At 44.2% G+C, this 24,478-nt stretch overlaps 1 protein-coding gene across 5 annotated transcripts in view; it reads left to right on the top strand.

Annotated features, from left to right (window-relative positions):
* OXSR1 (oxidative stress responsive kinase 1) overlaps positions 1-24,478 on the top strand; it is a 330,066-nt gene that overhangs the window by 237,291 nt on the left and 68,297 nt on the right. For 3 of the 5 annotated variants that reach the window (XM_029588383.1, XM_029588379.1, XM_029588380.1), the window contains exon 12: positions 8,188-8,223. The exons of 1 other annotated variant lie outside the window; for it this stretch is intronic. In XM_029588383.1, the coding sequence (XP_029444243.1) occupies positions 8,188-8,223 (36 nt within the window). Of the gene's footprint in view, positions 1-8,187; positions 8,224-24,334; positions 24,338-24,478 lie in introns of all 5 variants that reach the window. One more of the 5 variants, XM_029588381.1, reaches the window with a different exon arrangement.

Consider the following 24,478-nt stretch of genomic DNA (forward strand, 5'->3'; position numbering starts at 1 on the left):
AGTAAATAGAACAGATGCAACTTACCTTGTTCAGCACATACCTGGATTCCAAAAACCACAACTGCCACATCAGTGGTTGTGGAGTCAGCACAAAAGAAATCAAGGAGACTTTGTCCACATTCATCAATACCTCCTGGCAAGGATCAAAGGTTCATAGACATTTTAGGCCGTAAAATGTTTCAGGGCTCTATGCTGGTGTCAAGAATTGCTGCGTACCAACTCTGTGACTCAGTATCAGAGAAACCTGTGGAAGCAGGTGCAGGAAGTAGCTGACACTTCCTCAACAGCAAACCAGTCTAAATGCCATTTTACATAAAGGCCTGGAAGCTGGTAAACATGAAGTTTGTGCTGCATATGATTCCTTCAAGACAGCTTCCCAAATGTCAGCAACAGGAATCAGTGCCAGGAAGATGGGCCTGGTTAAAAGCCTCAGACCTGAGGTCCAAGATAGACTACCTGTGACAATCTATTCGGTGAAAAAATCCAAGATGTAGTGGCTCAATTGAAGGACCACAATGACTCTGCCAATTATCAACGGTCACTACTGAGATCCTTTTTGCTAGAAGATCAAACAGAAGAGACCCTAAGAAACCTTTTTATCGCCCACGCAGGTATTATCCCCTGCATCTTGAGGGCGCATGACTAGACCATCTCAGAGAGGACATCCTCGACAGCCTAAACCATCCAGACCTCAGCCTCCTCCACAAACAGGCCAAGCTTCTGGATTTTGAAACCTTTCCAGAGAACAGCCCCTCCACAAATCCAAAATCTGATTTGCCAGTAGATCGGGTTCATCTCATTCTCACCAATTGACTCAACATCACCACAGACTACTGGGTTATTTCCATCATATCACAGGGATACAGTTTAAACTTTCTCACAATACCCCAGGATTCACCGTCCACTCCACTGTGAATGCAAAAAGATCACACAGCTCTTTGAGTCAGAACTGTCCACCCTTCTGGGCGCCAGGGCCATGGAACCTGTTCCCTGAGCACAGCAGGGCAGAGGGTTCTACTCCCGCTATTTTTTCATTCCAAAGAAAACAGGTGGCCTCCGTCCCATCTTAGACCTCCACAATCTCAACAGATTTCTGCGAAAAGAAAAATTCAGGATGGTGTCCTTGGGTATCCCCCAATACCGCTTATAGCCAAGACTCTCGTGAAGCTACAACAGGACAAAGGGTCAATGATACTCATAGCCCCATATTGGCTTCGACAAGTGTGGTTCTGCATACTTCTCGGCCTCTCGATCAAACAACCCAATTCGCCTGGGCACAACACCCACTCTCATAACTCAGAACCAAGGCAGATTACGCCATCCAAACCTTCAGGCCCTATCCCTCACAGCTTGGATGTTGAAAGCTTGATCCTTCAACCGCTCGATCTTTCATCTGATGTCTCAAGTGCTCATAGCTTCATGAAAGCCTTCCACACGTAAATCATATCGTTATAAGTGGAATAGATTTACCATATGGTGCACACAAAAAGACGTAGACCCTTTTTCCTGCCCCACTCCATCGTTACTAGACTCTGGTACCTTTCAGACTCTGGTCTCCAAACCTCATCGGTGAGGGTACACCTGATTGCCATCTCAGCATACCACAAGGGAGTAGGGGATGCCCCAGTTAAAACACAACCCCTAGTAAATAGATTTATGAGGGGTCTTACAACTTAAGCCCCCTTTACGGCCACCAGTCACTGAATGGGACCTAAATGTAGTACTTACAAGGCTCATGTGCTCCCCGTTTGAGCCTATAGATTCCTGCAATGTTAAATTTCTTACATGGAAAGTCCTTTTCCTAGTAGCTATTACATATGCCCGAAGGGTTAGTGAGTTACAAGCACTTGTTACATACTCACCCTATACAAGGTTCCTTCATGACTGAGTGATCCTCTGAACTCACCCTAAATTCCTTCCCAAGGTAGTTACAGACTTCCACTTGAATCAGTCTATAGTCTTGCCCACATTTTTCCCAAGACCTCTCTCACCAAGGTGAGAGTTTTACACACTTTGGACTGTAAACGTGCACTTTTTATTTAGACTGTAGTGCAGTTTACAGGAAATCTACCCAACTCTGTTTCTTTTGATAAAAACAAACCAGGAGTTGCAGTAGGCAAACAAACTTTCTCTAATTGGCTAGCAGACTGTATTGAATTCTGCTATGACAAAACAAGCCTTCCTCTCCAGGGACGAGTGAAGGGGCACTCAGAGCAATGTCGACCTCAGTAACTCACAATCGTTCGGTACCGATTGCTGAGATCTGTAAAGCTGCAACATGGACCTGTCTTCACACATTTGCAGCCCATTACTGCTTGGACAAGGATGCCAAGATTCAGCCTTTGGCCAATCTGTCTTAAAGAACTTATTTCCAGTATAATCCCAACTCCTTCCTCATCCAACCTGCTGTGATTTCGGGCTGCCTCATTTTTCCCCAACAGCACACCAGTTATGCCTGTTGCACAGGTTCTGTGCTGTTGGTCCATTAAATGAGTCAGCCTGTAGCTTGCTAATCACCATTATGTGAGGATTACTTCCTGCCTGTCCTGGGAGAAAGCAGTTGCTTACCTGTAACAGGTGTTCTCCCAGGACAGCCAGATGATGTCCTCATGAAACCCACCCGCCAACCCGCGGAGTTGGGTCCGAAATGTTTTATTTTTTGCTCGCACCTATTGCTACAAACGAGACTGAAGGGAGACCCCTGTGGCTCGAGGGATCATGACATGCTGAGCATGCTCAGTGTGCCAGTCAAAGCTTCTAGAAACTGACAGTTTTCCGTGATGGGGCTCTATCCAGTGATGTCACCCATATGTGAGGACTACTTCCTGCTGTCCTGGGAGAACACCCATTACAGGTAAGCAACTCTGCTTTCCCTGAATCCCATGTTCAGTGAGAGAGTGCTTTGCAGGATGTCTCATGCACTAGCAGCATAGCAAATATAGGTATATTGATATATAATCATAGCCTTCTCCTTGCCTTGTGCTCTTTCTGCTGCTGTCAATCTGTCAAAGCATAGGATGACAAAGATGCAGTTCCTGCTTTTTATTTTTGCTAATTGTGATCGGATCTTTCTCCTTGTGACCTCATTGAATCCCCCAGTATGTTCAGGTGGAGGGACAGAGAGCCTGCAAGCCAAGGCGTACTGTCTGTGTTGAGGTGGGTAGGGGAAGAACCAGCCAAGACAGCATGACACTAGCCAGATGAGTTCTCTCACTTGCAATCTCCTGCAGCACTCTAGCCAGAGAGAGGTCTCACTCATTTGCACTTTTCTGCTTTCAGATATGCTCCACAGGTAAGGAACCCAATGGTAATTTTAGAGTTGTGAGAAAGTCGCTAAATTTTGTAGCTAAATTGTCTCCTTGTCTCATTCACAGATCTGAAATCTGTGTTCAAAAGCTGCTAAATCTAGTGACAAAATAGCTAAATTGGCAACACTGGCCTCAGCCCCTCCCCTTGCAGACAGCCTCAGGGAACCTTCTGTTCACCCCACCCTACTCTTTCCTGTCCTGATGTGAAAGGGGGGGGGAAGAGGTGAAGTTGGAGTGAACAATGAAAGCAGTCAGATGATTTTGATATAATTCCTGAATGGAATGATGCCCCTTTACAAGAATTTCATCTTTATACAAAGGTTCTTGTACTTACTGTATGACTTTTTGGAAGGATCTGGATGTGTTAGAAGTCTGTAGCTGTCTGTGCCTCACAGCTGGCAGAGAGGGCATTCAGTTCAATTCATAGAAGCCTTGATGACTGATACCACTACAGACAAGTTTAAATGTTGTGCTAATCAACCCATTTTTGACTCTACCATGTGTCCAATATACGTGCGCACATCTTTCTGTGTAATGACTGACTGCTGATGTTGAGGGCATGCTTTTACATATATAAGTTCATATACTTGGAAAGACAAACAAGGACTTTCTCATAAAAATATAAAAATAATTGCACTGTTTCAGATCAAAGCAATAGTGACATTTCATAGTTGTTTGTAACTTATACTTGGTTTTTGTACTTGGCACTTTTTTTAATACAGTTTGTTTAAAAACAATCCAAATGTTTTTCAATAAAAAAACGTATTTTTTTACATAACCAGAGGTAAAAACTTTATACAAAATTGTGCAGATTTCCACGTAATTGCCAAAGAATTTTGAAGAAGCTGCCACATAATTTGCTAAGTCTTGCAGCAGAGTCTTGAAAAATCTGCTGTCGGAAACCTGGGCTCTACCTATGAGTTAACATAAACACAGTTGTACATGATGGCCCCCCATTTTCCTTCTCTTCTACAGACCTCGCTTTCTGACCGTACCGTCAGTTTCTTGCAACGAAGGATCCTCTATGCTTATTGTTTGTTGAATTTTGATACTGCTTTTGCCCCCACCAAAAGCTGATGTAGGTATCCACAACACTTTCTATAAAGGGATATTTACATGTTGCTTCTCTGCCTACCTCTTTGGAGCTATCTTTGTCCTAGAACACCTTTTCTGATGATAATGCTGCTTCAGTGTTTGTGGTGCTTGAGTTCCCCCTCTCTCCTCTTCCCTAGAGTATACAGATTTAGGTCCTTCAGTCATTCTGAAGGGTTTATGGGCCATGTTGGTAACCTTACTCTGGACTGCCATCATCTCAGATGACCCCCAAAGTTGCTAGTCAGTGCAGTAAAGCAACAGGGCAAGATAAGTTGCTTGGTTACATAAGGAGAGGTATCACAAGTATGAAAAAGAAGCGATTTTGCCACTGAGATCTCACTTCAAATCCTTTGTTCAATGCTGGAAGCCACCCCTTTGTAAAGACACTGAAAGAATGAAGGGAGATTTCCTTAAAGCCTATGTATGCAGGGGATGTGTTGCACGCCTTGTATTTACAAGGATTACCAGAGTAATACAAGGCTTGCATACATAGGCTTTAAGGAAATCAAAATGTACTTTCTGAAAGGAAGAAGGGAAAGGGGAGGATTTGATGGAAATATTCAGTAGTTTAACAGGCTTCAATAAAATACAAGTTCATGTTTTCCATAGAAAAAGAAATGCAAGGGCCTGAGCTCATAAGTAGGGGGGTGAGAAATTTAGAGGAATTAAGACTTTATTTTGCTTATACACTGATCATGGCTGCTGTGTGTACCAGTAAAATTGGTAGTAAACAGCATGGTAGTATAAGCATGCTTGGGACAGATGGAAATGGGATTCACAAGTGCCTCAGATGGCAGCATTCTTTAGGTACCAGTAGCAGCATTAGTAGTGGAAGTCACCATGGGGCCTGTAAAGCAGCATACGTTCACAGGCCCTGCAGTGGTCCTGCCCTCACATGAGTTTCTGTGCAGGGCACAGGCCCTGATCCTCGCACAAGAAGGGGTCGTGGGCCACTGCAGGGCCTGTGCACTTTCACTGGCTCACAGGTCCTGTGCTGATTTTTCAGTACTAATGCTGCTGCTGCTGCTTGAGATGACTGTTTGGCTTAGGACCAGCTATGAGGAGAGGAAAGAGCTGAGTGTGCATGGGCCTGTGGAGATTGTCACAACTCCTCTTTCCTCACCAAGCACTGAACCTACTCAAGAAGAGAAACAAATTGCTCCTGTCATCAGCCTACCCTCTTCTCACCAGTTTTCATCCGTGGCCTAGGGGGATGTTTGAAGGGAGGGATCAGATGCAGGAGGGTTAGATCCTCTGGAGAGGGAATGGTTGTGGTGGGGGATGAAAAAAGATTGACTGGTGATGTAATACAGGAGCTGGAAGGGGGAGGGACTTGGAGGGGAGGTTGGGAGGTGAGAGAGTGTTGATGAGGGATGGGGTGAGAGGGAGGTAAGATCAAGTTGGGGGTTATAAGAAGCACTTGGAAGTGATAGAGGTTCATCTGGGGGATACAAAAAGGGCTGAAAGATGAGCTGGTGGATGTAAGGAGCTGAAGGGGTGGAAGTTGAGGGGTTATGCTGGAGAGGATGGTGTGGAGGTTGAGAGACAATCAGTGGGATGCAGTGAAGGTGAAAATGGAGTGATTTTGGTCATTGGGGTCATGTGACTTTTCAGGTACTAAAATGGGGTCATATTGGCTAAAGGTTTAGGAAACCCTAGTACAGAAGATAATAGGAAGTGCAGGAGTGGGAGAAGTAGGGAATAGGTTGGAATGGAGGGGGTAGGGGCTGAGTGTTAAATATAGAAACTTAGATGTTCTACTCAGAATGGCAGAGGGCTAAAAATGGAAGACTGCATACCTGACTTCAGCAGAATGGGGATATGGCTTGAATTTGTGTATTTTTGGTTTCATTTAAATCTACAATTAGTTACTGACAAAATTGGAGATTGGATACAGCAGCAGTAAATATATTTTCAGCTTACTATCTGAATCCAAACTAGGTACGCGATGAATGTTTTCTATAGTCTGAACCTTTGAGCAGTCTTCATATAAATGCCAGTGATGCTCTGTTTCTAGTGACACAATGGCAATGAATTTATTTTTTTCCTCATTTTTTAGGTCTGTTGCTTTTTAGTCTATACCTAAGCTCTTATATTTTTCACATTTCTAGCATTGGCTCGTCTGCTATAGCTATTGGAAAATTCAATAGCTTTTTTTAAGGCAAACATAACTTATTGAAACCATAGCTGTGGAAAAGATGATGCACTTTGGAATACTTGGACCTTGAAAGCTAATAATTTAATGTTTCTATATATGCAATAACTTCTCCATTTGTATAATAACTTTGGTTACTTGCATAATGGATCCTCCCTCATTCTTGATTCCCTCATGCTGGAAAAGATGAAACACAGTTCCAGAGCTTTGCAAACTTGTTTGAAAGAATTCAGTCATGGTGGTCTTGCTTTGAATAATGGCTGCGAGACAGCATTTCTGTTCTCCAGTCATTTTATCAGTACATGCTTGTTTGTGACCATGACTTTTCTTAATTTACTTTTTATGATAATTTTAGACTGTTCATTCAGACTTTTTTTAAATTCAGTATTGAGACAAATTTTGTTTGGTTGGTTTTTTTTGTTTTTTTACACACAAACCTGTTCTGTTTATGCATCCAACAAATACTGTGACAGAATATGAGCACAGTCTTAGGGCTATATGGTGTCACGATAGTACAAAACTGTTTACAAGTTTTGTGTGTATGTGTAGATAAATATATTTAAAATAGGAAAATGCAAAGCTTGGACAGTGTTGGAGTTCTGTTAACATTGAAACATTGAGCTTCATTCTTGTGACTTAGCTACAATTATCAGAAGTTTTTTGATTGAAAGCTTTGCTATTACACACTTTCCTGGAAATATGGCTATTTTTGTTTAATCTTTTTCCATACTAACATTTTATCAGAGCAGTGTCTTATGGAAATTGATTATTGAAAAAATCTCTAAACCTTTGCTGGAGCAAACTTAGGACCTGATGTAATAAGGTGTGGGTTAAAACTGGGTGCTGAAACTCTGTGCAGTTTCTAAACACGCAGGTTAAAAAGATGTTAACTCCTGATGTGGCATGCTAATGCCACATCAGGCATTAGCCTGACTGGAAAATGTGTGCCCAAACCAGAGTTAAAATGTGCACTCAACACAGGCTGATCACGCATTAAGTCGGGGTGGAGGGGAGTCTGACGTGATTTGTACGTACAAAACTCATGTTTTGTGGATGTAAAATGATTTATACATACAAAAATGTTTTCAGCACAAAGCATTTTTTGTGCATATAAATCATATTTATTTGCAAGAAACATGCTTTGTGTGCATAAATCTTAATTACAGGTCCTGGCCGCAGAACTCTGCTTCTGCCCATAGACTGACACTAGAGCTGAAAACTTTACTCCACCTCATACCAGGAGTAAACTTTCCAGCATTAAGCACACCCGGAGTGAAGCCAGCGCACTTCTCTGCATTGGGAGGTAAGAGAATGCTTTTGTTTGCATGGAAATTCCATGCAAGAGCACTAAAGGGACACTGTTTTTACACAAACTTGTTGCATGTAATATGCTTTGAAGTGTCTGAAAGATGGAATATAAATCAAATTTAAAAACTTTGCACACAATATGCACACAACTGGGGGTGAAACTGCACTCTGAATGCATCTGATTTCTTTGGGCCCTTAGTGCACATTAAAAATTCAGGTTAGATCACTGTCACATCCATGGAAATAAAATGAAATCTTAAGGTTTTGATGTATTACATATATCAAACAATAATGGCCAAATTTTACTTTTTTTTTTTTCAGTCTCCCAGAGTGAAGGAATCCTTACAAAATTCTGATGTAAGTTACCTTATTTCTCTGTTACTTTTAAACCAACTTTATTCTTCTTGGCCTTCTGAATTTGTTTGAATTTATACATCTTTAAAAGAAAAAGCTTAAATAGTTTGAGGCATAAAACTGCATGTGTTCTGAAACAGTGGGTTTGTAAACCTGTAACATTAGGAAAAAACCTCCTACCTGTGAAGAATATGATAAAGTTGTATTTAAGAATATTTATAAATCGCCGTACAGGTCATCATAAATCTCTCAAAGCAATGTTCATCAGAGAACGCTAGACAGTGAATCAATAGAACTAGACAAAAACAGGAGCAAGGACAATAAACAGAGCACTTAATGCAGTCATGTAGTAGAAATCTTGGTTCGCACTGATTGGTAATCTGACTTCTGAAGCCTATAATTCAGTAGGTGAGAATCCCCAAACCTATGGTAGGTCATCAGGTAGAGATTAAAGAATAGTTAAGCCAGTACAGAACAAAACAAAATGTAAGGATATTTCTCCATGTGAATGGATCTACCGATGCAAGCAACAGACTAAATTTCCTTAATGTATGGGTTCACGGTGGTGGAGAATGGTATTATGTTTGATCAGATTGAAAGAAGGTCTTGGTTAAACAGCCATGCTTTCACTTTCTTATGGAAGGTGAGGTAGTATAATTCAAGGCGAATGGGCTGTGGAACCTCATTCCAGAGTTTGGGAGCATAACAGCTAAAGGCTTTTTGCCTTTTACTGGACAGTTTTGCAGTGGTCAAGAAGAGGAGTGGGAGAAAGGCCATGTGTGAGAAATGGAGTGCTCTCAAAGGGATGTGCGGTGTCAGGAGCTACGAGAGGTACCCTGCGGCCAGTTTGTTCACACATTTGAAAGTGAAGCAGATGCTCTTGAATTTTATCCTGACTTCTAATGGGAGCCAGTGTAGATTATATAGGATAGGCCTGGTCTGAGGTTTTGGTGCCTGCCAAGAGCCTGGCTCTGTTTTGCATAAGTTGTAAAGGTCTCCAGTTGGAGATACCATTCAATAGAGAATTGCAGTAATCTACTCTGGTGATTAGAGCATAAATGATTGAAATCAAGTTGTTGCAACTGAGATAGTTGCGTAGTTGTCTGATCTGGTGGAGGTGCATGAAGGAGGTTCACTATTTTGATGTGGGTCGTCATAGAATTGGATCAAATTGGACCCCAGACTGTGGACTAATTCTTTAGGCTGGAGGGGGGTACTTGGTAGGGACAGTAAAGAGTGTAGGGGGTGACCCCCATCTGCTCAGCCAGAGGTGTTCCGATTTGGAGGGTTGAGTGAGTTTATGCCTGCTGAGCCATTAGGCTGCTGCAGACTGTTGAGAATGGAGATAGTTCTGGTTAGCTCCAATGTTGAAGCAAAGTCGTATATTAGCAAATAAGTGTCATTTGATGTTAAAGGACGCAGTAATACGAACTACATCTGTCAGAATATCTATTTCTTTTGGCTCTCTTCCTCTTGTTCTGGATTTTTTTTTTAGATTGGTGATGAGCAAACATTTCACGTTATGGCCTCCTCCCTTTTCCATCCAGACACTTGGTTGAAGCCTACCCCCATTAAACTCTCTTGCCTTCCTCCCCCAGATCTCTCAAACTCTTGCTCCCTAGCCCCCACCAATGTCTCACTCTTCTCTTTTACCTTACTGCTGCTGCTCCTGGCCCACTGCTCATCTCATGCTAATTTCCTGGCCTGCTCTTTTTTAAAAAAAGAAATGTTTGCACCCACTGTGAAAGATAGCTCACATCCCCCTCCCAGTTTGTGCACCATTGTTGTAGGTCTCTCTTCCATGTGGCCAAAGATTTAATTTTGTATATTTTAATGAGTGCTAATAATGAAGAGTATTCCAATTTTATTGTGGCCATTCCCATGACCTGTTATGATGTGCTCCAGCTTTTTATGGATCCTGATAGCACTAGCAGCAGTACATTGATTTGCTTAAGTAAATAGGCTGATTTAAAGCTCAGCTGGTAGAACTTTCAGTAGAGGAATTAGAAATAAAAATGTTGTCTTAGTAATGTTTCAGCTGAATTGTTAGCAAAGCTACTTTAATATAAATCTGTTTAATGTGAAAAATAGTAATTATAGAAAAAATGGTTGATTTTTATCTACATCAATTGTAATAAATGTTGGGCCAAGTACTGACAGTTCAGAAGTTGAACCCATTCAATTCTTCCAGTAATTCCTTAAGTTTAAAAAAAATTCCTTATGTATAAAAAAAAATCTCTTCTGCTGAGAGGAAAGTATACTGTTACAACTGAAGGTCTGTCAGGCTCATCAGATATCTTAGCAGTTGTCTCATTTTCTCAAGAACTAAGTTTGAGAGATATAGCAGCTGAAGTTCTCTAAGGAATTTAACATTACATATTTTTTGCTTTCATACCACCAATTTATAACAGATGAAGAATGCTCTGTAATCTTAGGCTCTGAGTGTCTTGCCTTTTTTGAGATGCTTTGATACTTCAGAATTTGGATAGCTCATTTTTCATTGCCATTTCCATTATGGAGAAAAAGTAATGATTTGAAACCAAAGACTAATACCATATACTGTTTGTTTTGCCTAAAGTTTGCAAAACCCAGCTTGATTTGGTAAGCAGTGAGATGATTCACCATTGCAGCTCTGAAACAAACATTCATAAGGCTAATACTGACATTCTGTCTAATTACCACCCTATCTCCTCTCTTTCGTTTCTAGCAGAAGTGACTAAGGCTCTTGTTCTATCTCAGTTAAGAGTATTGTCTTCCTAAAAGTCACTTATCAACCAGTTTCAGTGGGTTTAGAAAAAATTTCAGCACCTTCTACCTTTGACACCATCATTAGGGCATTTGACAAAATACCGATTTAGATTCTGCTGGTTCTCCTAGGACAAGCAGGATCGTAGTCCTCACATGCGGGTGATGACATCCGATGGAGCCTGGCACAGAAAACGTTTGTCAAAGTTTCTAGAAGCTTTGACCACACTGAGCATGCCCAGCATTCCACTGTGAGGTCCCCCTTGAGTCTTTTTCCACGGTGCAGTTGCCTCTCAGTTCGTGGAGCTCTGCTCTTGTTTTCTTGCAAGAAACATTTTTTCCTGTTTCCATTGTTGGGTCCCCCTTCGAGGTCGGTGGCTCCCCAGCGCAGTAGGTTGAAACTTTTTTTTCCTGCTTCTTGCGGTCCTGGCTTTCGCCTCCCGGTGACTGCTGGTCATCGATTGCATGTCTGATATTTTTCCTTGGCGTTTGGCTTTTGTCAGTGTCCCCAGTGCCTGTGGACCATGTCCATCACGGATCCGCATGAAGTTTGTATCCTCTGCCTGGGGGCTTCACACGGCATCTGAGGGTGTCAGCTGTGAGACCAGATGACCCCCAAGTGCTGTTGTGCACATCTTGATAAGATGGAGAAACTTTTCGGTTCTAAAAAGTCTGTTCCATCCACACCTGTCAGAGCCATTAATGCCAGGGGGTTGAGGGGAGCCCCTTGATATGCTCCATCTCGCCACTCATCTTTCCATTTCCTTAAAGGATTGTGGAAACTGTGACAATCCTCCATGATCTCGCCAGTTTCCAGGACATCGGGATCCTCCTCCTCCTTGGAACCGGGGAAAGCACCATGGGAGGTCCTGCAAGCATATACTGGTCGCCATCTGCGCACTTCTCCAGTTCCGGTGTGATCCTGGCGAATGCCGTACCACCACTGAAGAGACCCTGTTCCTTGGAGGCCCCATCCTCCATTCTCGGGAGTCCCAGGCATTCCCCACTGATATCTGTGTTGGGCACCATGCCGCCTCGGAGGACTGAGGAGGAGCCAGCACCACCTTATCCCCTCCCTCAGGCCTGGCCTCATCGGACTTTCAGAAGGAGTTGGACCGCAGGGTGCAGACCTTGGTGCTTGGAGCTCTTTGGAGCGTCGAGCCACCCACGCCACTGTTCCCCATGCTGGTGTCAGAGCCTCCGCAGTCTATTTTGGCACTTCTGCTTGAGCGTTTGGATGTCTTCCCCAGCGGCCACTGATGCCCTGCTCAGGAGCAATCCCTATCATCTGATCCTCCAAGGAGGAAGACACGATCGGTACCAGGTTCCCAAGGCCTTGATTCCCTGAGCCATTGCCCAGGTCCTCCAGCCTCCTCTGGCCCTCTGTCCCCCCAATGCCGGGGAGCCATCAATTCCCGTGGTGCCCTAGATGCCTCTGAAGCCATGGGAGCCCAGGGCTGGGTTCCCTCACAGGCCTTGCCCATGCTACACTGGCTTTAGTAAGGAGGGAAGGCCCTTATGACCCTTGGGAGGATAATTCCTCGGAATCTTCATCCAAATATTTGGATGACCCCCCTCTCCAAGCCTTCCTCACTGGAGGGAAAGGCGTCTGTCTCCCCCTGAGGACCTTTCCTTCATGGGGTTTGTCAAGGCCATGGCCAAGGCTATTCCTTTCCAGCTCCTTATGGAGGAGGATGTGCGACACAAAATGCTGGAAGTGCTTCAGTTTGACACTCCTAAGGAAATCGTGGCAGTTTCTATCCACGACATCTTTAAGGATCTTCTCCGGATGTGGGAACACCTGATCTTCATATCCCCTGTTAACAGGAAGGCAGATGCCACCTATTTGGTGCAGCACACCATGGGGTTCGATAAGCGGCACCTTCCCCACCAGTCGGTTGTGGAATCTACCCTGATGAAATCCAGGCGCTCCTGTACCCATGCTTCTGCCCATTCCCCGGGGCAAGAACATGGGGAGCTTGATGCCTTGGGCAGGAAGGTCTTCCAGGGTGCTAAGCTGGTCACCCGTAATGCCACCTACCAGCTGTACAAGACCCAGTAGCACTGGAACCTCTGAAATCGAGTCCAGGACCTCGCAGAGGGTCTGCCGCAACAGAAGCTCTCTATCATCCTGCTGGGTTTAGAGGCTGGCAAACAGGTGTAATCCACCTACGATGTCTTTGAAACGGCAGCCCGCGTAGCTGCAGTGGGCATTGGTGCCCGTAGGATGTCTTGGCTCAGAGCTGCTGACCTTTTACCCCAGAGATACAGGAGAAGCTAGCTGATCTCCCCTGCACAGATGACAACCTCTTTGAGGATAAGGTCCGGGATGCGGTAGTGTAATTGAAGGATCACCATGACACCCTTCAACAGCTTTCGGCTAGTGCTTTCAATGTGTCTTCCTCAGCCCAAAAATCGTCCAGGTTCCCAGAAGTCCTTCTATAGGCAGAGGACTTATCCTCCAGCCTCCTGAGCTCACACACCACACACTAGTTCCAGGGGCCGCCCTTGCCAACAACAAGCAGCCAGGCCCCAACCAGCACCCCAGCAAGCCCTGGCTATGGATTTTTGACTGGTGGTGAGGGAGCACGAGTCAGAGTGCACCCCTGACACTGGATCCCCCCAGTGGGAGGCAAGCTCATTGGATTTGCCCATCACTGGGAAGTCATCCTTCGGACTGATGGGTCCTCTCCATAATGTCAGGGGTACTGTCTCAACTTCAGACAGCTCTCAAGGACCTTTTCCCCCATGACCATTGTGAGGTTTGTCTACCCAGCAGGTCATACTTCACACTGAACTTTCCGCCCTTCTCGCAGCAGGCATGGTAGAACTGGTTCCTCTGCCCCAACAGGGCCAAGGATTCTATTCAAGGTATTTCCTAATTCTGAAAAGGAACGGTGGCTTATGCCCCATCATCTACCTCAGGGCGATGAACAAGTTTCTCTCGAGAAAAGTTCAAGATGGTCTCTCTGGATATGCTGATTCTCCTCCTCAAAAGAGGAGACTGGCTCTGCTCCCTCGTTCTCAAGGAAGCTTACACTCACAGCCATTTTCCCCGGCCACAGAAAATATCTCCACTTCGTGGTGGGGAAGGCTCACTATCAGTACAAGGTGCTGCCATTCGGGTTGGCCTCTGCCCCTTGCGTTTTCACCAAATGCCTGGCAGTGGTGGCTGCATTTCTCACAGGACAAGCAGGATGGTAGTCCTCACATATGAGTGATATCACAGGATGGAGCCCAGTCACAGAACACTTCTGTCAAAGTTTCCAGAACTTTGACTGGCCCCTACTGGGCATGCCCAGCATGGCACTAACCCTGCAGCCAGCAGGGGTCCCCCTTCAGTCTTCTTTTTTCCATGCAGCAGTAGCCACGTGGTTAAGGAGCTCTGCAGACTCTTCCATGCTCAAACCCTGATGCAGTCTATTGCATAGATGTCGTCAGAACCGGCACAGTCAACTTCGGGCCAGTGTCTACTTCCGGCTGGTGTCTGTCCAGCATAGACTACTTCTGGGCCTTTAACACCCTCTACTCCCCCCTCAGGACTGGGGAACGTAGAGATAAACATCGCCACCGGCATCGAAAGTTTCGGACCATCGAGGGAGCGAAATCATCGACTTGCTATTGTCAGAGCCGCTGTCGAAGAAACCCCGTCCAGAAAAGGCTCCAACCTTTTCGGCGACTGGATCACAGAGGCAACCCTCACCTGACAGGGTATCGGGAGCCGCGACACTGCCTTCAATGGTGGTCCCTCCGGCTATGCCTCTGCCTCCTTCTGTTCTGGAGCCGGGGCTGCTTGCTCCAAGTCTCCGAGAAGAACTGGACCGGATGGTTCAAGAGGCCATCGACAAGGCGATACATCGACTCAAGTTCTTCCGACACCGACCCGTTCCAGCAGCGTTGGCACCGCTGCTCTCGGATGGAAGCGCTCATGGCCGCTTTTCCACCGATGGACCCTGGGTCACCGATGGCTCTGGTGCCTTCCCCGCTTACTTTGTCATCGGGAGGAGAAACACCGTTCCGCATCCCTCCATTGGGAGATCTGCCAATGCCTCAGCCATTAATGCCGATATGACCAGTGCCACCGATCCAGCCATCGATGCCTTCATTGGTGCCTCCAGTAATTCCTTCGAGTCCTACAGAGCCTAGACCAGGACCTGCAGTCAAAAAAGCAAACAATGTTGGGAATTATTAGAAAGGGAATGGTGAATAAAACGGAAAATGTCATAATGCCTCTGTATCGCTCCATGTTGAGACCGCACCTTGAATATTGTGTACAATTCTGGTCGCCGCATCTCAAAAAAGATATAATTGTGATGGAGAAGGTACAGAGAAGGGCTACCAAAATGATAAAGGGAATGGAACAGCTCCCCTATGAGGAAAGACTAAAGAGGTTAGGACTCTTCAGCTTGGAGAAGAGATGGCTGAGGGGGGATATGATAGAGGTGTTTAAAATCATGAGAGGTCTAGAATGGGTAGATGTGAATCGATTTTTTTTTTTTTTAATTTTATTTTTATTCATTTTCAAGCTACATTTAAGTAATCATTCTTACTTCCAGAAAGAACTGAGATTCACATAGTATATATCTTAAACAGGTGGTAAAGAAAACAGGAAAATAATATCAAAAGGTAACATAACTTTTAACATTCATTCTTGTAGAAATTTATCTGTGCCCCACAATAAAAGTAATAAGGAAATAAAGGGTGAGACTGGGGAAATTCAATGGGAGTGCATAAAGAATTAACATATAATAATATAGGCCACGTGTCCAAACCTTTACTTGCAATGTACTTTCAAGACTAGATTGTAATTACAGAAGGGGAAGTTATGTTCCTAGCATTTATAAAGGATTTTAATTGATCTGGAATGAAAAAAATGAATGATTCATCCTTCGATCTAACCATACATTTACATGGATATCTCAATGAGAAAGTATAGCCTTAAGATATTACTTGTAATTTTAACTTTAGGAATTCACGACATCTCTCCTGGGTAACACGAGTAAAGTCAGGATAAATCCTGACTTGCTGAGAAGAAACTAGCTGAGATTTTTAAAATATCTCTGCATTATTAGGCTTAAATCAGCCTCATTAAAAAAGATAACTAACAGGGTTCCACGTTCGAGAACTTCTGTTGAGTCTTCTATAAATTGTTAGATTTTCTAAGGCCTCTGGCTGGATTTGATTATTCCTTGAATTAATCAATATAGGTAAAAAGTTAAACTTATTTAACACAGGAATATTTCGTTCTTCAAATTTTAAGATTTCCAACATATATATTTTTTCAAAGTCATAAGGAAGTCCTGTCCTAAAACTTTGGGGAAATTTAACATTCGTAAGTTCAGTCTCCTATTATAGTTCTCCAGTTGTTCTATCCTCTTATTCATATAATTATAGTCATTTATAATTTTCAAAGCACAGTCAGAGTTTTTAACCAACAAAGATTCCACTTTTTCAAGCTGTTCTTTCAATTCCATAGGTTTTTTCCTCCACTTTTTTCTCCAGTAATTCAACTTTCTCCTTTAGATGTTTTAACTCTACCCCTTGCTTCTTATGGCATTGGCCTAAGCCAACCATTAAGTCCCACAACGCTTCAAGCGTTACCACCTCAGGTCTTGCTGGAATATGAAAATACTCACCCATTTCCATTTGGGCATAGTCTTCTCTCTCCGTTGCTGTCCCAGAAGTTCTCGCAGTCCCAGCCAGCATATCAGGTTCTCAGTCTGGTGTCTAGGTCAGGAAGCAATCCCTTGCTCCAACGCCATTCAGCTCCTCCAGACTCTGCGGTACACTGCTTGAATCAGGCGAGTCCTCTCTCTGGCCCCCACCATCCAGGGTCGCTAGTCTGACGTCATCTTTTGGTGCCCCGGGCGAGGGAGAGGAGCCAGACAATCCCGGGGCCTGAGGTGGTTGAAGGTACGGAGGGCTTAAGGTTACCTCCCCAGGTGATTCCCTCGCTCCCTTGAGGGTATTCACAGCGGGGTTTTTACCCTCCTCTTCTTGGCTCGGAAGAGATCGGTAAGCCGTTATCAATCTCTGGTTAGAGGGCATAGTGGCTTCGGAGGGGTATAGGCGCACTTTACCCTTTCTTTTTGCAGGCATCTTCGGGGAAATTTTCCAGAGCGAGAGCGTGCCTTCGATCTCTCATGCAGCCGCCATCTTGCTCACTGAATGAATCTATTTTTTACTCTTTCGGATAATAGACTAGAGGGCACCCCATGAAGCTAGCATGTGGCACATTTAAAACTAATCTGAGAAAGTTCTTTCACTCAACGCACAGTTAAACTCTGGAATTTGTTGCCAGAGGATGTGGTTAGTGCAGTTAGTATAGCTGTGTTTAAAAAAGGATTGGATAAGTTCTTGGAGGAGAAGTCCATTACCTGTTAAGTTGACTTATATAATAACCACCGCTATCATTAGCAACGGTAACATGGAATAGACTTAGTTTTTGGGTACTTGCCAGGTTCTTATGGCCTGGATTGGCCACTGTTGGAAACAGGATGCTGGGCTTGATGGACCCTTGGTCTGACCCAGTATGGCATATTCTTATGTTCTTATGATCCCACTGCCCCGTCCTCCTCTAGTCCCCCTAGAGGAGCAGGTGCTGATCCCTATGATACCTGGACTGATGATTCCTCCCCAGACACCGATGATTTGCCTTCACCACCTTCACCTACTGAAAGCAGAAATCGTTCTCCTCCAGAGGACCTTTCCTTTATAAATTTTGTGAAGGAGATGTCTGAATTGGTTCCCTTCCAATTACAGATTGAACAGGATGATAGGCATCAAATGATGGAGTTGCTACAATTCCTGGATGCTCCCGAGGAAATAACCTCCATCCCTATCCACCGGGTTCTTCTGGATCTCCTCAAAGAACTGGGAACATCTTGGCTCAGTTGCTCCAGTCAACAGGAAAGCTGACACCGCCTATCTTGTACAGTCAGCTCCAGGCTTTCACAAACCTCAATTGGATCACCAATCTGTGGTTGTAGAATCTGCCCAGAAAAGAGCAAGGAGATCAAAACCTTACACTTCCTTTCCCCCAGGCAAGGAACAGAAATTTCTAGATGCCATTTGTCGCCATGTCTTCCAGGGATCAATGCTCATCTCCAGAATGGCTTCTTATCAGCTCTATATGACCCAATATAATAGGGTCTTATTTAAGCAGATACAAGACTTCAAAGACTCCCTGCCTCAGCAATTTCAAGATCACCTCCAAACCCTAGTAAACAAGGGTTTTGAGGCAGGCAAGCATGAGATCAGATCATCTTACGATATCTTTGACATTGCTACCAGGGTATCTGCAGCTGCTATCTCGGCAAGACGATGGGTCTGGCTCAAGTCTTCCGACCTTCGCCCTGAAGACAGATTATCTGACCTGCCTTGTGTAGGAGATAATCTGTTCGGCAAGCAGATTCAACTAACTGTGGCGGAACTCAAGGACCATCATGAGACCCTAAGACTGCTCTCTGATGCCTTCTGAGTACTCTTCAAAACAGCCTTTCCGAAAGGACTCTAAGAAATCATTCTTCTGCCCGAAGAAATCCTACCCGCCACCAGCTAGAACCCATTCTACGAGACTGTTTCAAAAAACCCAGTCTAGTCAGACACGAAAACAAAAACCGCAAGCACCTCCTCAACCAGGTCCTGCTTCCGGTTTTTGACTCCTGCATAGAGAACAGCAGCCAGCTTCCGTTGCCCCACATACCAGTGGGAGGTCAATTGTGCCATTTCAACAATAGGTGGCACTTGATCACCTCAGAACAGTGGTTCCTGGCGATAATTGCTCAGGGTTATCATCTGAACTTTCTCTCCATTCCACCAGACTCCCCACCTCTACTGCCGTGGAGAACATTCGATCATTCCATCCTTCTGGAACAGGTCTCTCTCCTCCTCCAGTCCAAGGCAATAGAACCAGTACCATACTCTCAGCATGGCCTAGGGTTCTATTCCTGGTACTTTCTAATCCCCAAAAAATCAGGGGTTGCTCGTCCAATCCTGCCCTCAACAAGTACCTCCAACGAGAAAAGTTCAAAACGGTAACCTTGGGCTCTCTTCTTCCTCTTCTACAAAGAGGTGACTGGCTCTGCTCTCTAGACCTCCAGGACGCATACACTCATATTGCGATAATTCCATCCCATTGCAAATACCTGAGGTTTCTAGTAGACCCCAAGCACTATCAGTACAGAATGCTTCCATTCGGCCTCGAGTCTGCACCACAAGTCTTCACAAAATGCCTCCTCATGGTTGCAGCCTTCCTCAGGACTCAAGGTGTTCACGTCTACCCCTATCTAGTCGATTGGCTAATCAGGGCTTCCACTCAGCAAGCTGCTCTGTTGTCCCTACGTCTTAACTTACACACTCTAATTTCGCTCAGATTTCTCATCAACTATGACAAATCCTACTTAGTCCCATCTCAAACTTTGTCGTTCATTGGGGCAGACTTGGACACCTTGCAGGCAAAGGCTTTTCTGCCTTGACAGCGAGCTCTCAATCTAGTTTCTCTTGCACACCAGCGGCAGTCTCAGCACTCCACGACTGCACACCACTTTCTCATCCTCCTGGGACACATGGCGTCCTCAGTTCAGGTCACCTCAATGGCCTGCTTGGCCATGAATCATGCAGTGGACTCTAAGGTCACAATGGACTCAATCCATTCAGCCCCTGTCTACCAATGTCCATGTAACACTCACTCCATCAATCTCTCGCCTGGTGGAGAAATCAAGTCAACCTCCTCCAAGGCTTGCCTTTCCAGGCTCCAGACCCTCAAATAACTCTCACCACCGATGCTTCCAACCTCGGCTGGGGAGCCCATGTGGCCGATCTGCAGACACAAGGCTCTTGGTCTCCAGAGGAAGCCAAACACCAAATTTCCTGGAGCTTCGAGCAATCAGATATACTCTTAGGGTATTTCAGGATTGCCTCTCCAATCGAGTCATCCTGATCCAGACTGTTTATGTACCACATGGCCACCTGGTTGTCCAACAGGGAGAGACGGGCTCCTTCCTTCTGTGTTGGGAAGCTGCACAGATCTGGGCAGAGGCCCTCTTCCACTCGATGTACCTCAGGGCCACCTACTTGCCGGGAGTGGACAATGTGTTGGCAGACAAGCTGAGTCACACCTTTCAACCGCACGAGTGGTCTCTCAACCCCTCAGTAGCGAACTCTATCTTCCATCAATGGGGTCATCCTCAAATAGACTCTTTGCGTCACCTCAAAATAGCAAAGTAGACAACTTCAGCTCTCTCACTCGCAGCCAATACTATCAGCCAAGAGACGTGTTCTCCCTCTCATGGGCAACCAGTCTCCTATATGCATTCCCTTCACTTCCACTTCTCTCGAAGACTCTCGTGAAGTTACGTCAGGACAAGGGAACCATGATCCTGATAGCACCTCACTGGCCGCGCCAAGTGTGGTTTCCAATACTTCAGGATCTCTCCATTCGTAGGCACATTCCCTTGGGAAAGGACCCGCTTCTAATTACTCAAAAGGGCGGGTGCCTCCGCCACCCCAATCTTCAAGTCTTGTCCCTGTTGGCATGGATGTTGAAAGGTTAATCCTTCAGCCACTTAACCTTTCTGAACCAGTTTCCTGTGTCCTGATTGCTTCATGCAAGCCTTCCACGAGAAAATCGTGTTCTTACAAATGGACCAGGTTTGTCATGGTGCTCTCCTCAGTCCCTTGACCCCTTTCATGAAGTTTCTGGACTATCTCTGGCATCTATCAGTCAGGTCTAAAAACTTCCTCCATCAGGATGCATGTCAGCGCGGTAGCCACCTTCCATAAAGGTTTCAGGGATGTTCCCATATCAGTACAACCCCTTGTTACACGTATCCATCACCATACTATGCTTGATCTACAGATCCCACTTAGACGACACACATCCACTAGACCCATCAGAGAAGCCTACAGAGGATCACTCATCGTTCCGCAAACCAAAACCACTCTCCATGTAACTTTCAGAGACAGAGCCTTCTCCACAGCTGGACCTTCACTATGGAATTCTATTCCCCCGGATCTGAGACAAGAACCATGCCTACCTACTTTCAGAAAAAGGCTTAAGACTTGGCTATTTAAGCAAGCCTTCCCTGATCCCAATTGAATGACAGCAACATCTTATAAGAGACTTCACAATATAATGTAAATAGTTATACTAACTGCTCGGTTATCTTACTCTATTTCTCTACCCAGTTATACGATCCCTGTTGTAATGTAACTTTAAGAACTCTTTGCACTTGTCAATGTTCCGTTTCTGTGTTCACGCCCCCTGTTATATGTAAACTGGCATGATGTGATTTTTAATCACGAATGCCGGTATAGAAAAACTCTAAATAAATAAATAAATAAACATGCACCCCATACATATCCAGCATAGCTCTCTGCTTCCACGGCAGGGGAGAAAGTCTAATACTACGTGCATATCCAGCATATCTCTCTGCTTCAACAGCAGGGGGAATGAAGAAAAGTGGAAAAGTGTGTCGAAAGCCGTATTGCGATTGCGAGAGAATGTTGTGCTCGTCTAGGTAGTCAGTTGCCGGTTGACAGCCTTTTCGAGGATTTTTGCTATAAAAGGCAGATTTGAGATGGAGCGAAAGTTGGTAGGGTCGGATGGATCTAGTGTCTGTTTTTTAAAAGCTTTCAATAGGGAGACTTTGATAAAATGAGAAAAATAGTTAGAAAAAAACTGAAAGGAGCAGCTACAAAGGTAAAAAGTGTGCAAGAGGTGTTGTCATTGTTAGAAAAAAAAAAAATACCATCCTATAAGCACAGTCCAGATGTATTCCACACATTAAGAAAGGTGGAAAGAAGGCAAGGATTACTGACATGGTTAAAAGGGGAGGTGAAAGAAGCTATTTTAGCCAAAAGATCTTCATTCATTCAAAAATTGGAAGAAGGGTCCAACAGAAGAAAATAGGTTAATGCATAAGCGTTGGCAAGTTAAATGTAAGACATTGATAGGCTAAGGGAGAATGTGAAAAGAAGTTGGCCGTAGAGGCAAAAACTCACAATAAAAACTTTAAAAAATATATCTGAAGCAGCCTGTGAGGGAGTCAGTTGGGCTGTTAGATGATAGAGGGGTTAAAGGGGCAATTAGAGAAGATAAGGCCATCATGGAAAGATTAAATGATTTTTTTGCTTCAGTGTTTACTGAAGAGGATGTTGGGGAGATACCCATATCAGAGAAGGTTTTCATGGGTGATGATTCAGATGGACTGAACCAAATCACGGTGAACCTAGAAGATGTGGTAGGCCTGATTGACAAACTGAAGAGTAGTAAATCACCTGGACCGGATGGTATACGCCCCAGGGTTCTGAAGGAACTAAAAAATGAAATTTCAGACCTATTAGTAAAAATTTGTAACCTATCATTAAAATCATCCATTGTATCTGAAGACTGGAGGGTGGCCAATGTAACTCCAATATTTAAAAAGTGCTCCAGGGGTGATCTGGGAAACTAAAGCCTAACTTCAGTGCCAGGAAAAATAGTGAAAAGTGTTCTAAATATCAAAATCACAGAACATATAGAAATACATGGTTTAATGGAACAAAGTCAGCATGACTCTACCCAAGGCAAGTCTTGCCTCACACACAAATCTGCTTCACTTTTTTGAAGGAGTTAAAATAAACATGTAGATAAAAGTGAACCAGTAGATGTAGTATATTTGGATTTTCAGAAGGCGTTTGACAAAGTTCCTCATGAGAGGCTTCTAGGAAAAGTCAAGTCATGGGATAGGTGGCAATGTCCTTACGTGGATTACAAACTGGTTAAGACAGGAAACAGAGTAGGATTAAATGGACAATTTTCTCAGTGGAAGGGAGTGGGCAGTGGAGTGCCTCGGGGATCTGTACTTGGACCCGTGCTTTTCAATATATTTATAGATGATCTGGAAAGGTAATCAAATTCACAGAATCAAAATTGTTCAGAATAGTTAAATCACAAGCAGATTGTGATAAATTTCAGGAAGACCTTGTGAGACTGGAAAATTGGGTATCGAAATGGCAGATGAATTTAAATGTGGATAAGTGCAAGGTGATACATATAGGGAAAAATAACCCATGCTATAGTTATACAATGTTAGGTTCCATATTAGGTGCTACCACGCAAGAAAGAGATCTAGGCATCATAGTGGATAACACATTGAAATCATCGGTTCAGTGTGCTGCAGTAGTCAAAGCAAACAATGTTGGGAATTATTAGGAAGGGAATGGTGAATAAAACGGAAAATGTAGTCATGCCCCTGTATCGCTCCATGGTGAGACCACATCTTGAATACTGTGTACAATTCTGGTCGCCGCATCTAAAAAAAAAGATAGTTGCGATGGAGAAGGTACAGAGAAGGGCAACCAAAATGATAAAGGGAATGGAACAGCTCCCCTATAAGGAAAGACTAAAGAGGTTAGGACTTTTCAGCTTGGAGAAGAGACTGCTGAGGGGGGATATGATAGAGGTGTTTAAAATCATGAGAGGTCTAGAATGGGTAGATGTGAATCTGTTATTTACTCTTTTGGATAAAAGACTAGGGGCACTCCTTGAAATTAGCATGTGGCACATTTAAAACTAATCTGTGAACGTTCTTTTCACTCAATGCACAGTTAAACTCTGGAATTTGTTGCCAGAGGATGTGGTTAGTGCAGTTAGTGTAGCTGTGTTTAAAAAGGATTGGATAAGTTCTTGGAGGAAAAGTCCATTAACTGCTATTAATTAAGTTGACTTAGAGAATAGCCACTGCTGCTATTAGCAACAGTAGCATGGGATATACTTAGTTTTTGGGTACTTGCCAGGGTTTTATGGCCTGGATTGGCCACTGTTGGAAACAGGATGCTGGGTTTGATGGACCCTTGGTCTCAACCAATATGGCATGTTCTTATGCTCTTAATGATCTGGGAGAGAAGGAGGCACACTATTTCTACTCCAGAATGAGATCTGAATGCAGGCTAGTGACAGTTGCCTTCTACCTTTATTGCTGGTACTGATCTTTGTGTATCCTCCCCATACTTTTGGTGATTAAGACTTTGATAGAAATCAGAAGAAACCAGGGAGCTATGATACTCAGCTTTTTTTGTCCAAGACAAATCTGATTTCTGCTTCTGTGGGATCTATCCTTGAAGAAACCAATCTCTTGGATCTTAGTTGACACTAATCGTCCACAACATCCAGTCTCTGGCCTTCGTGATCTAGATGTCGAGGAGGACATAAAAGCCCTTAGTTTGTATGAAAAGGTGTCTGAGGTCTTTCTGGCTTCTAGGAAGCAATCTGCCAGGTCTTGTGATTTAAAATGGAGGTTTGCAATCTTGTGTAAGGGCGAGTCCCTAAATACCTCCTTTTGTCTTGCTCAGAAACTGAATATAATCTACATTTTTACAAAGTCAGGCTGTAAGTCCAACATCTCTGTGCATTTTCTGTTGTCACTAACATGTAGATGGAAACCCCATTTCTAGATAGCCTTTAGTTTTCTTCTTTCGGCTGAAGCCTTCCACCAGGCAGCTTGCAGTAGCATGGGACATCAGTGTGGTG

Source organism: Rhinatrema bivittatum, chromosome 2 (genome assembly GCF_901001135.1).
Source record: "Rhinatrema bivittatum chromosome 2, aRhiBiv1.1, whole genome shotgun sequence".
In the NCBI taxonomy this organism is placed as follows: domain Eukaryota; kingdom Metazoa; phylum Chordata; class Amphibia; order Gymnophiona; family Rhinatrematidae; genus Rhinatrema; species Rhinatrema bivittatum.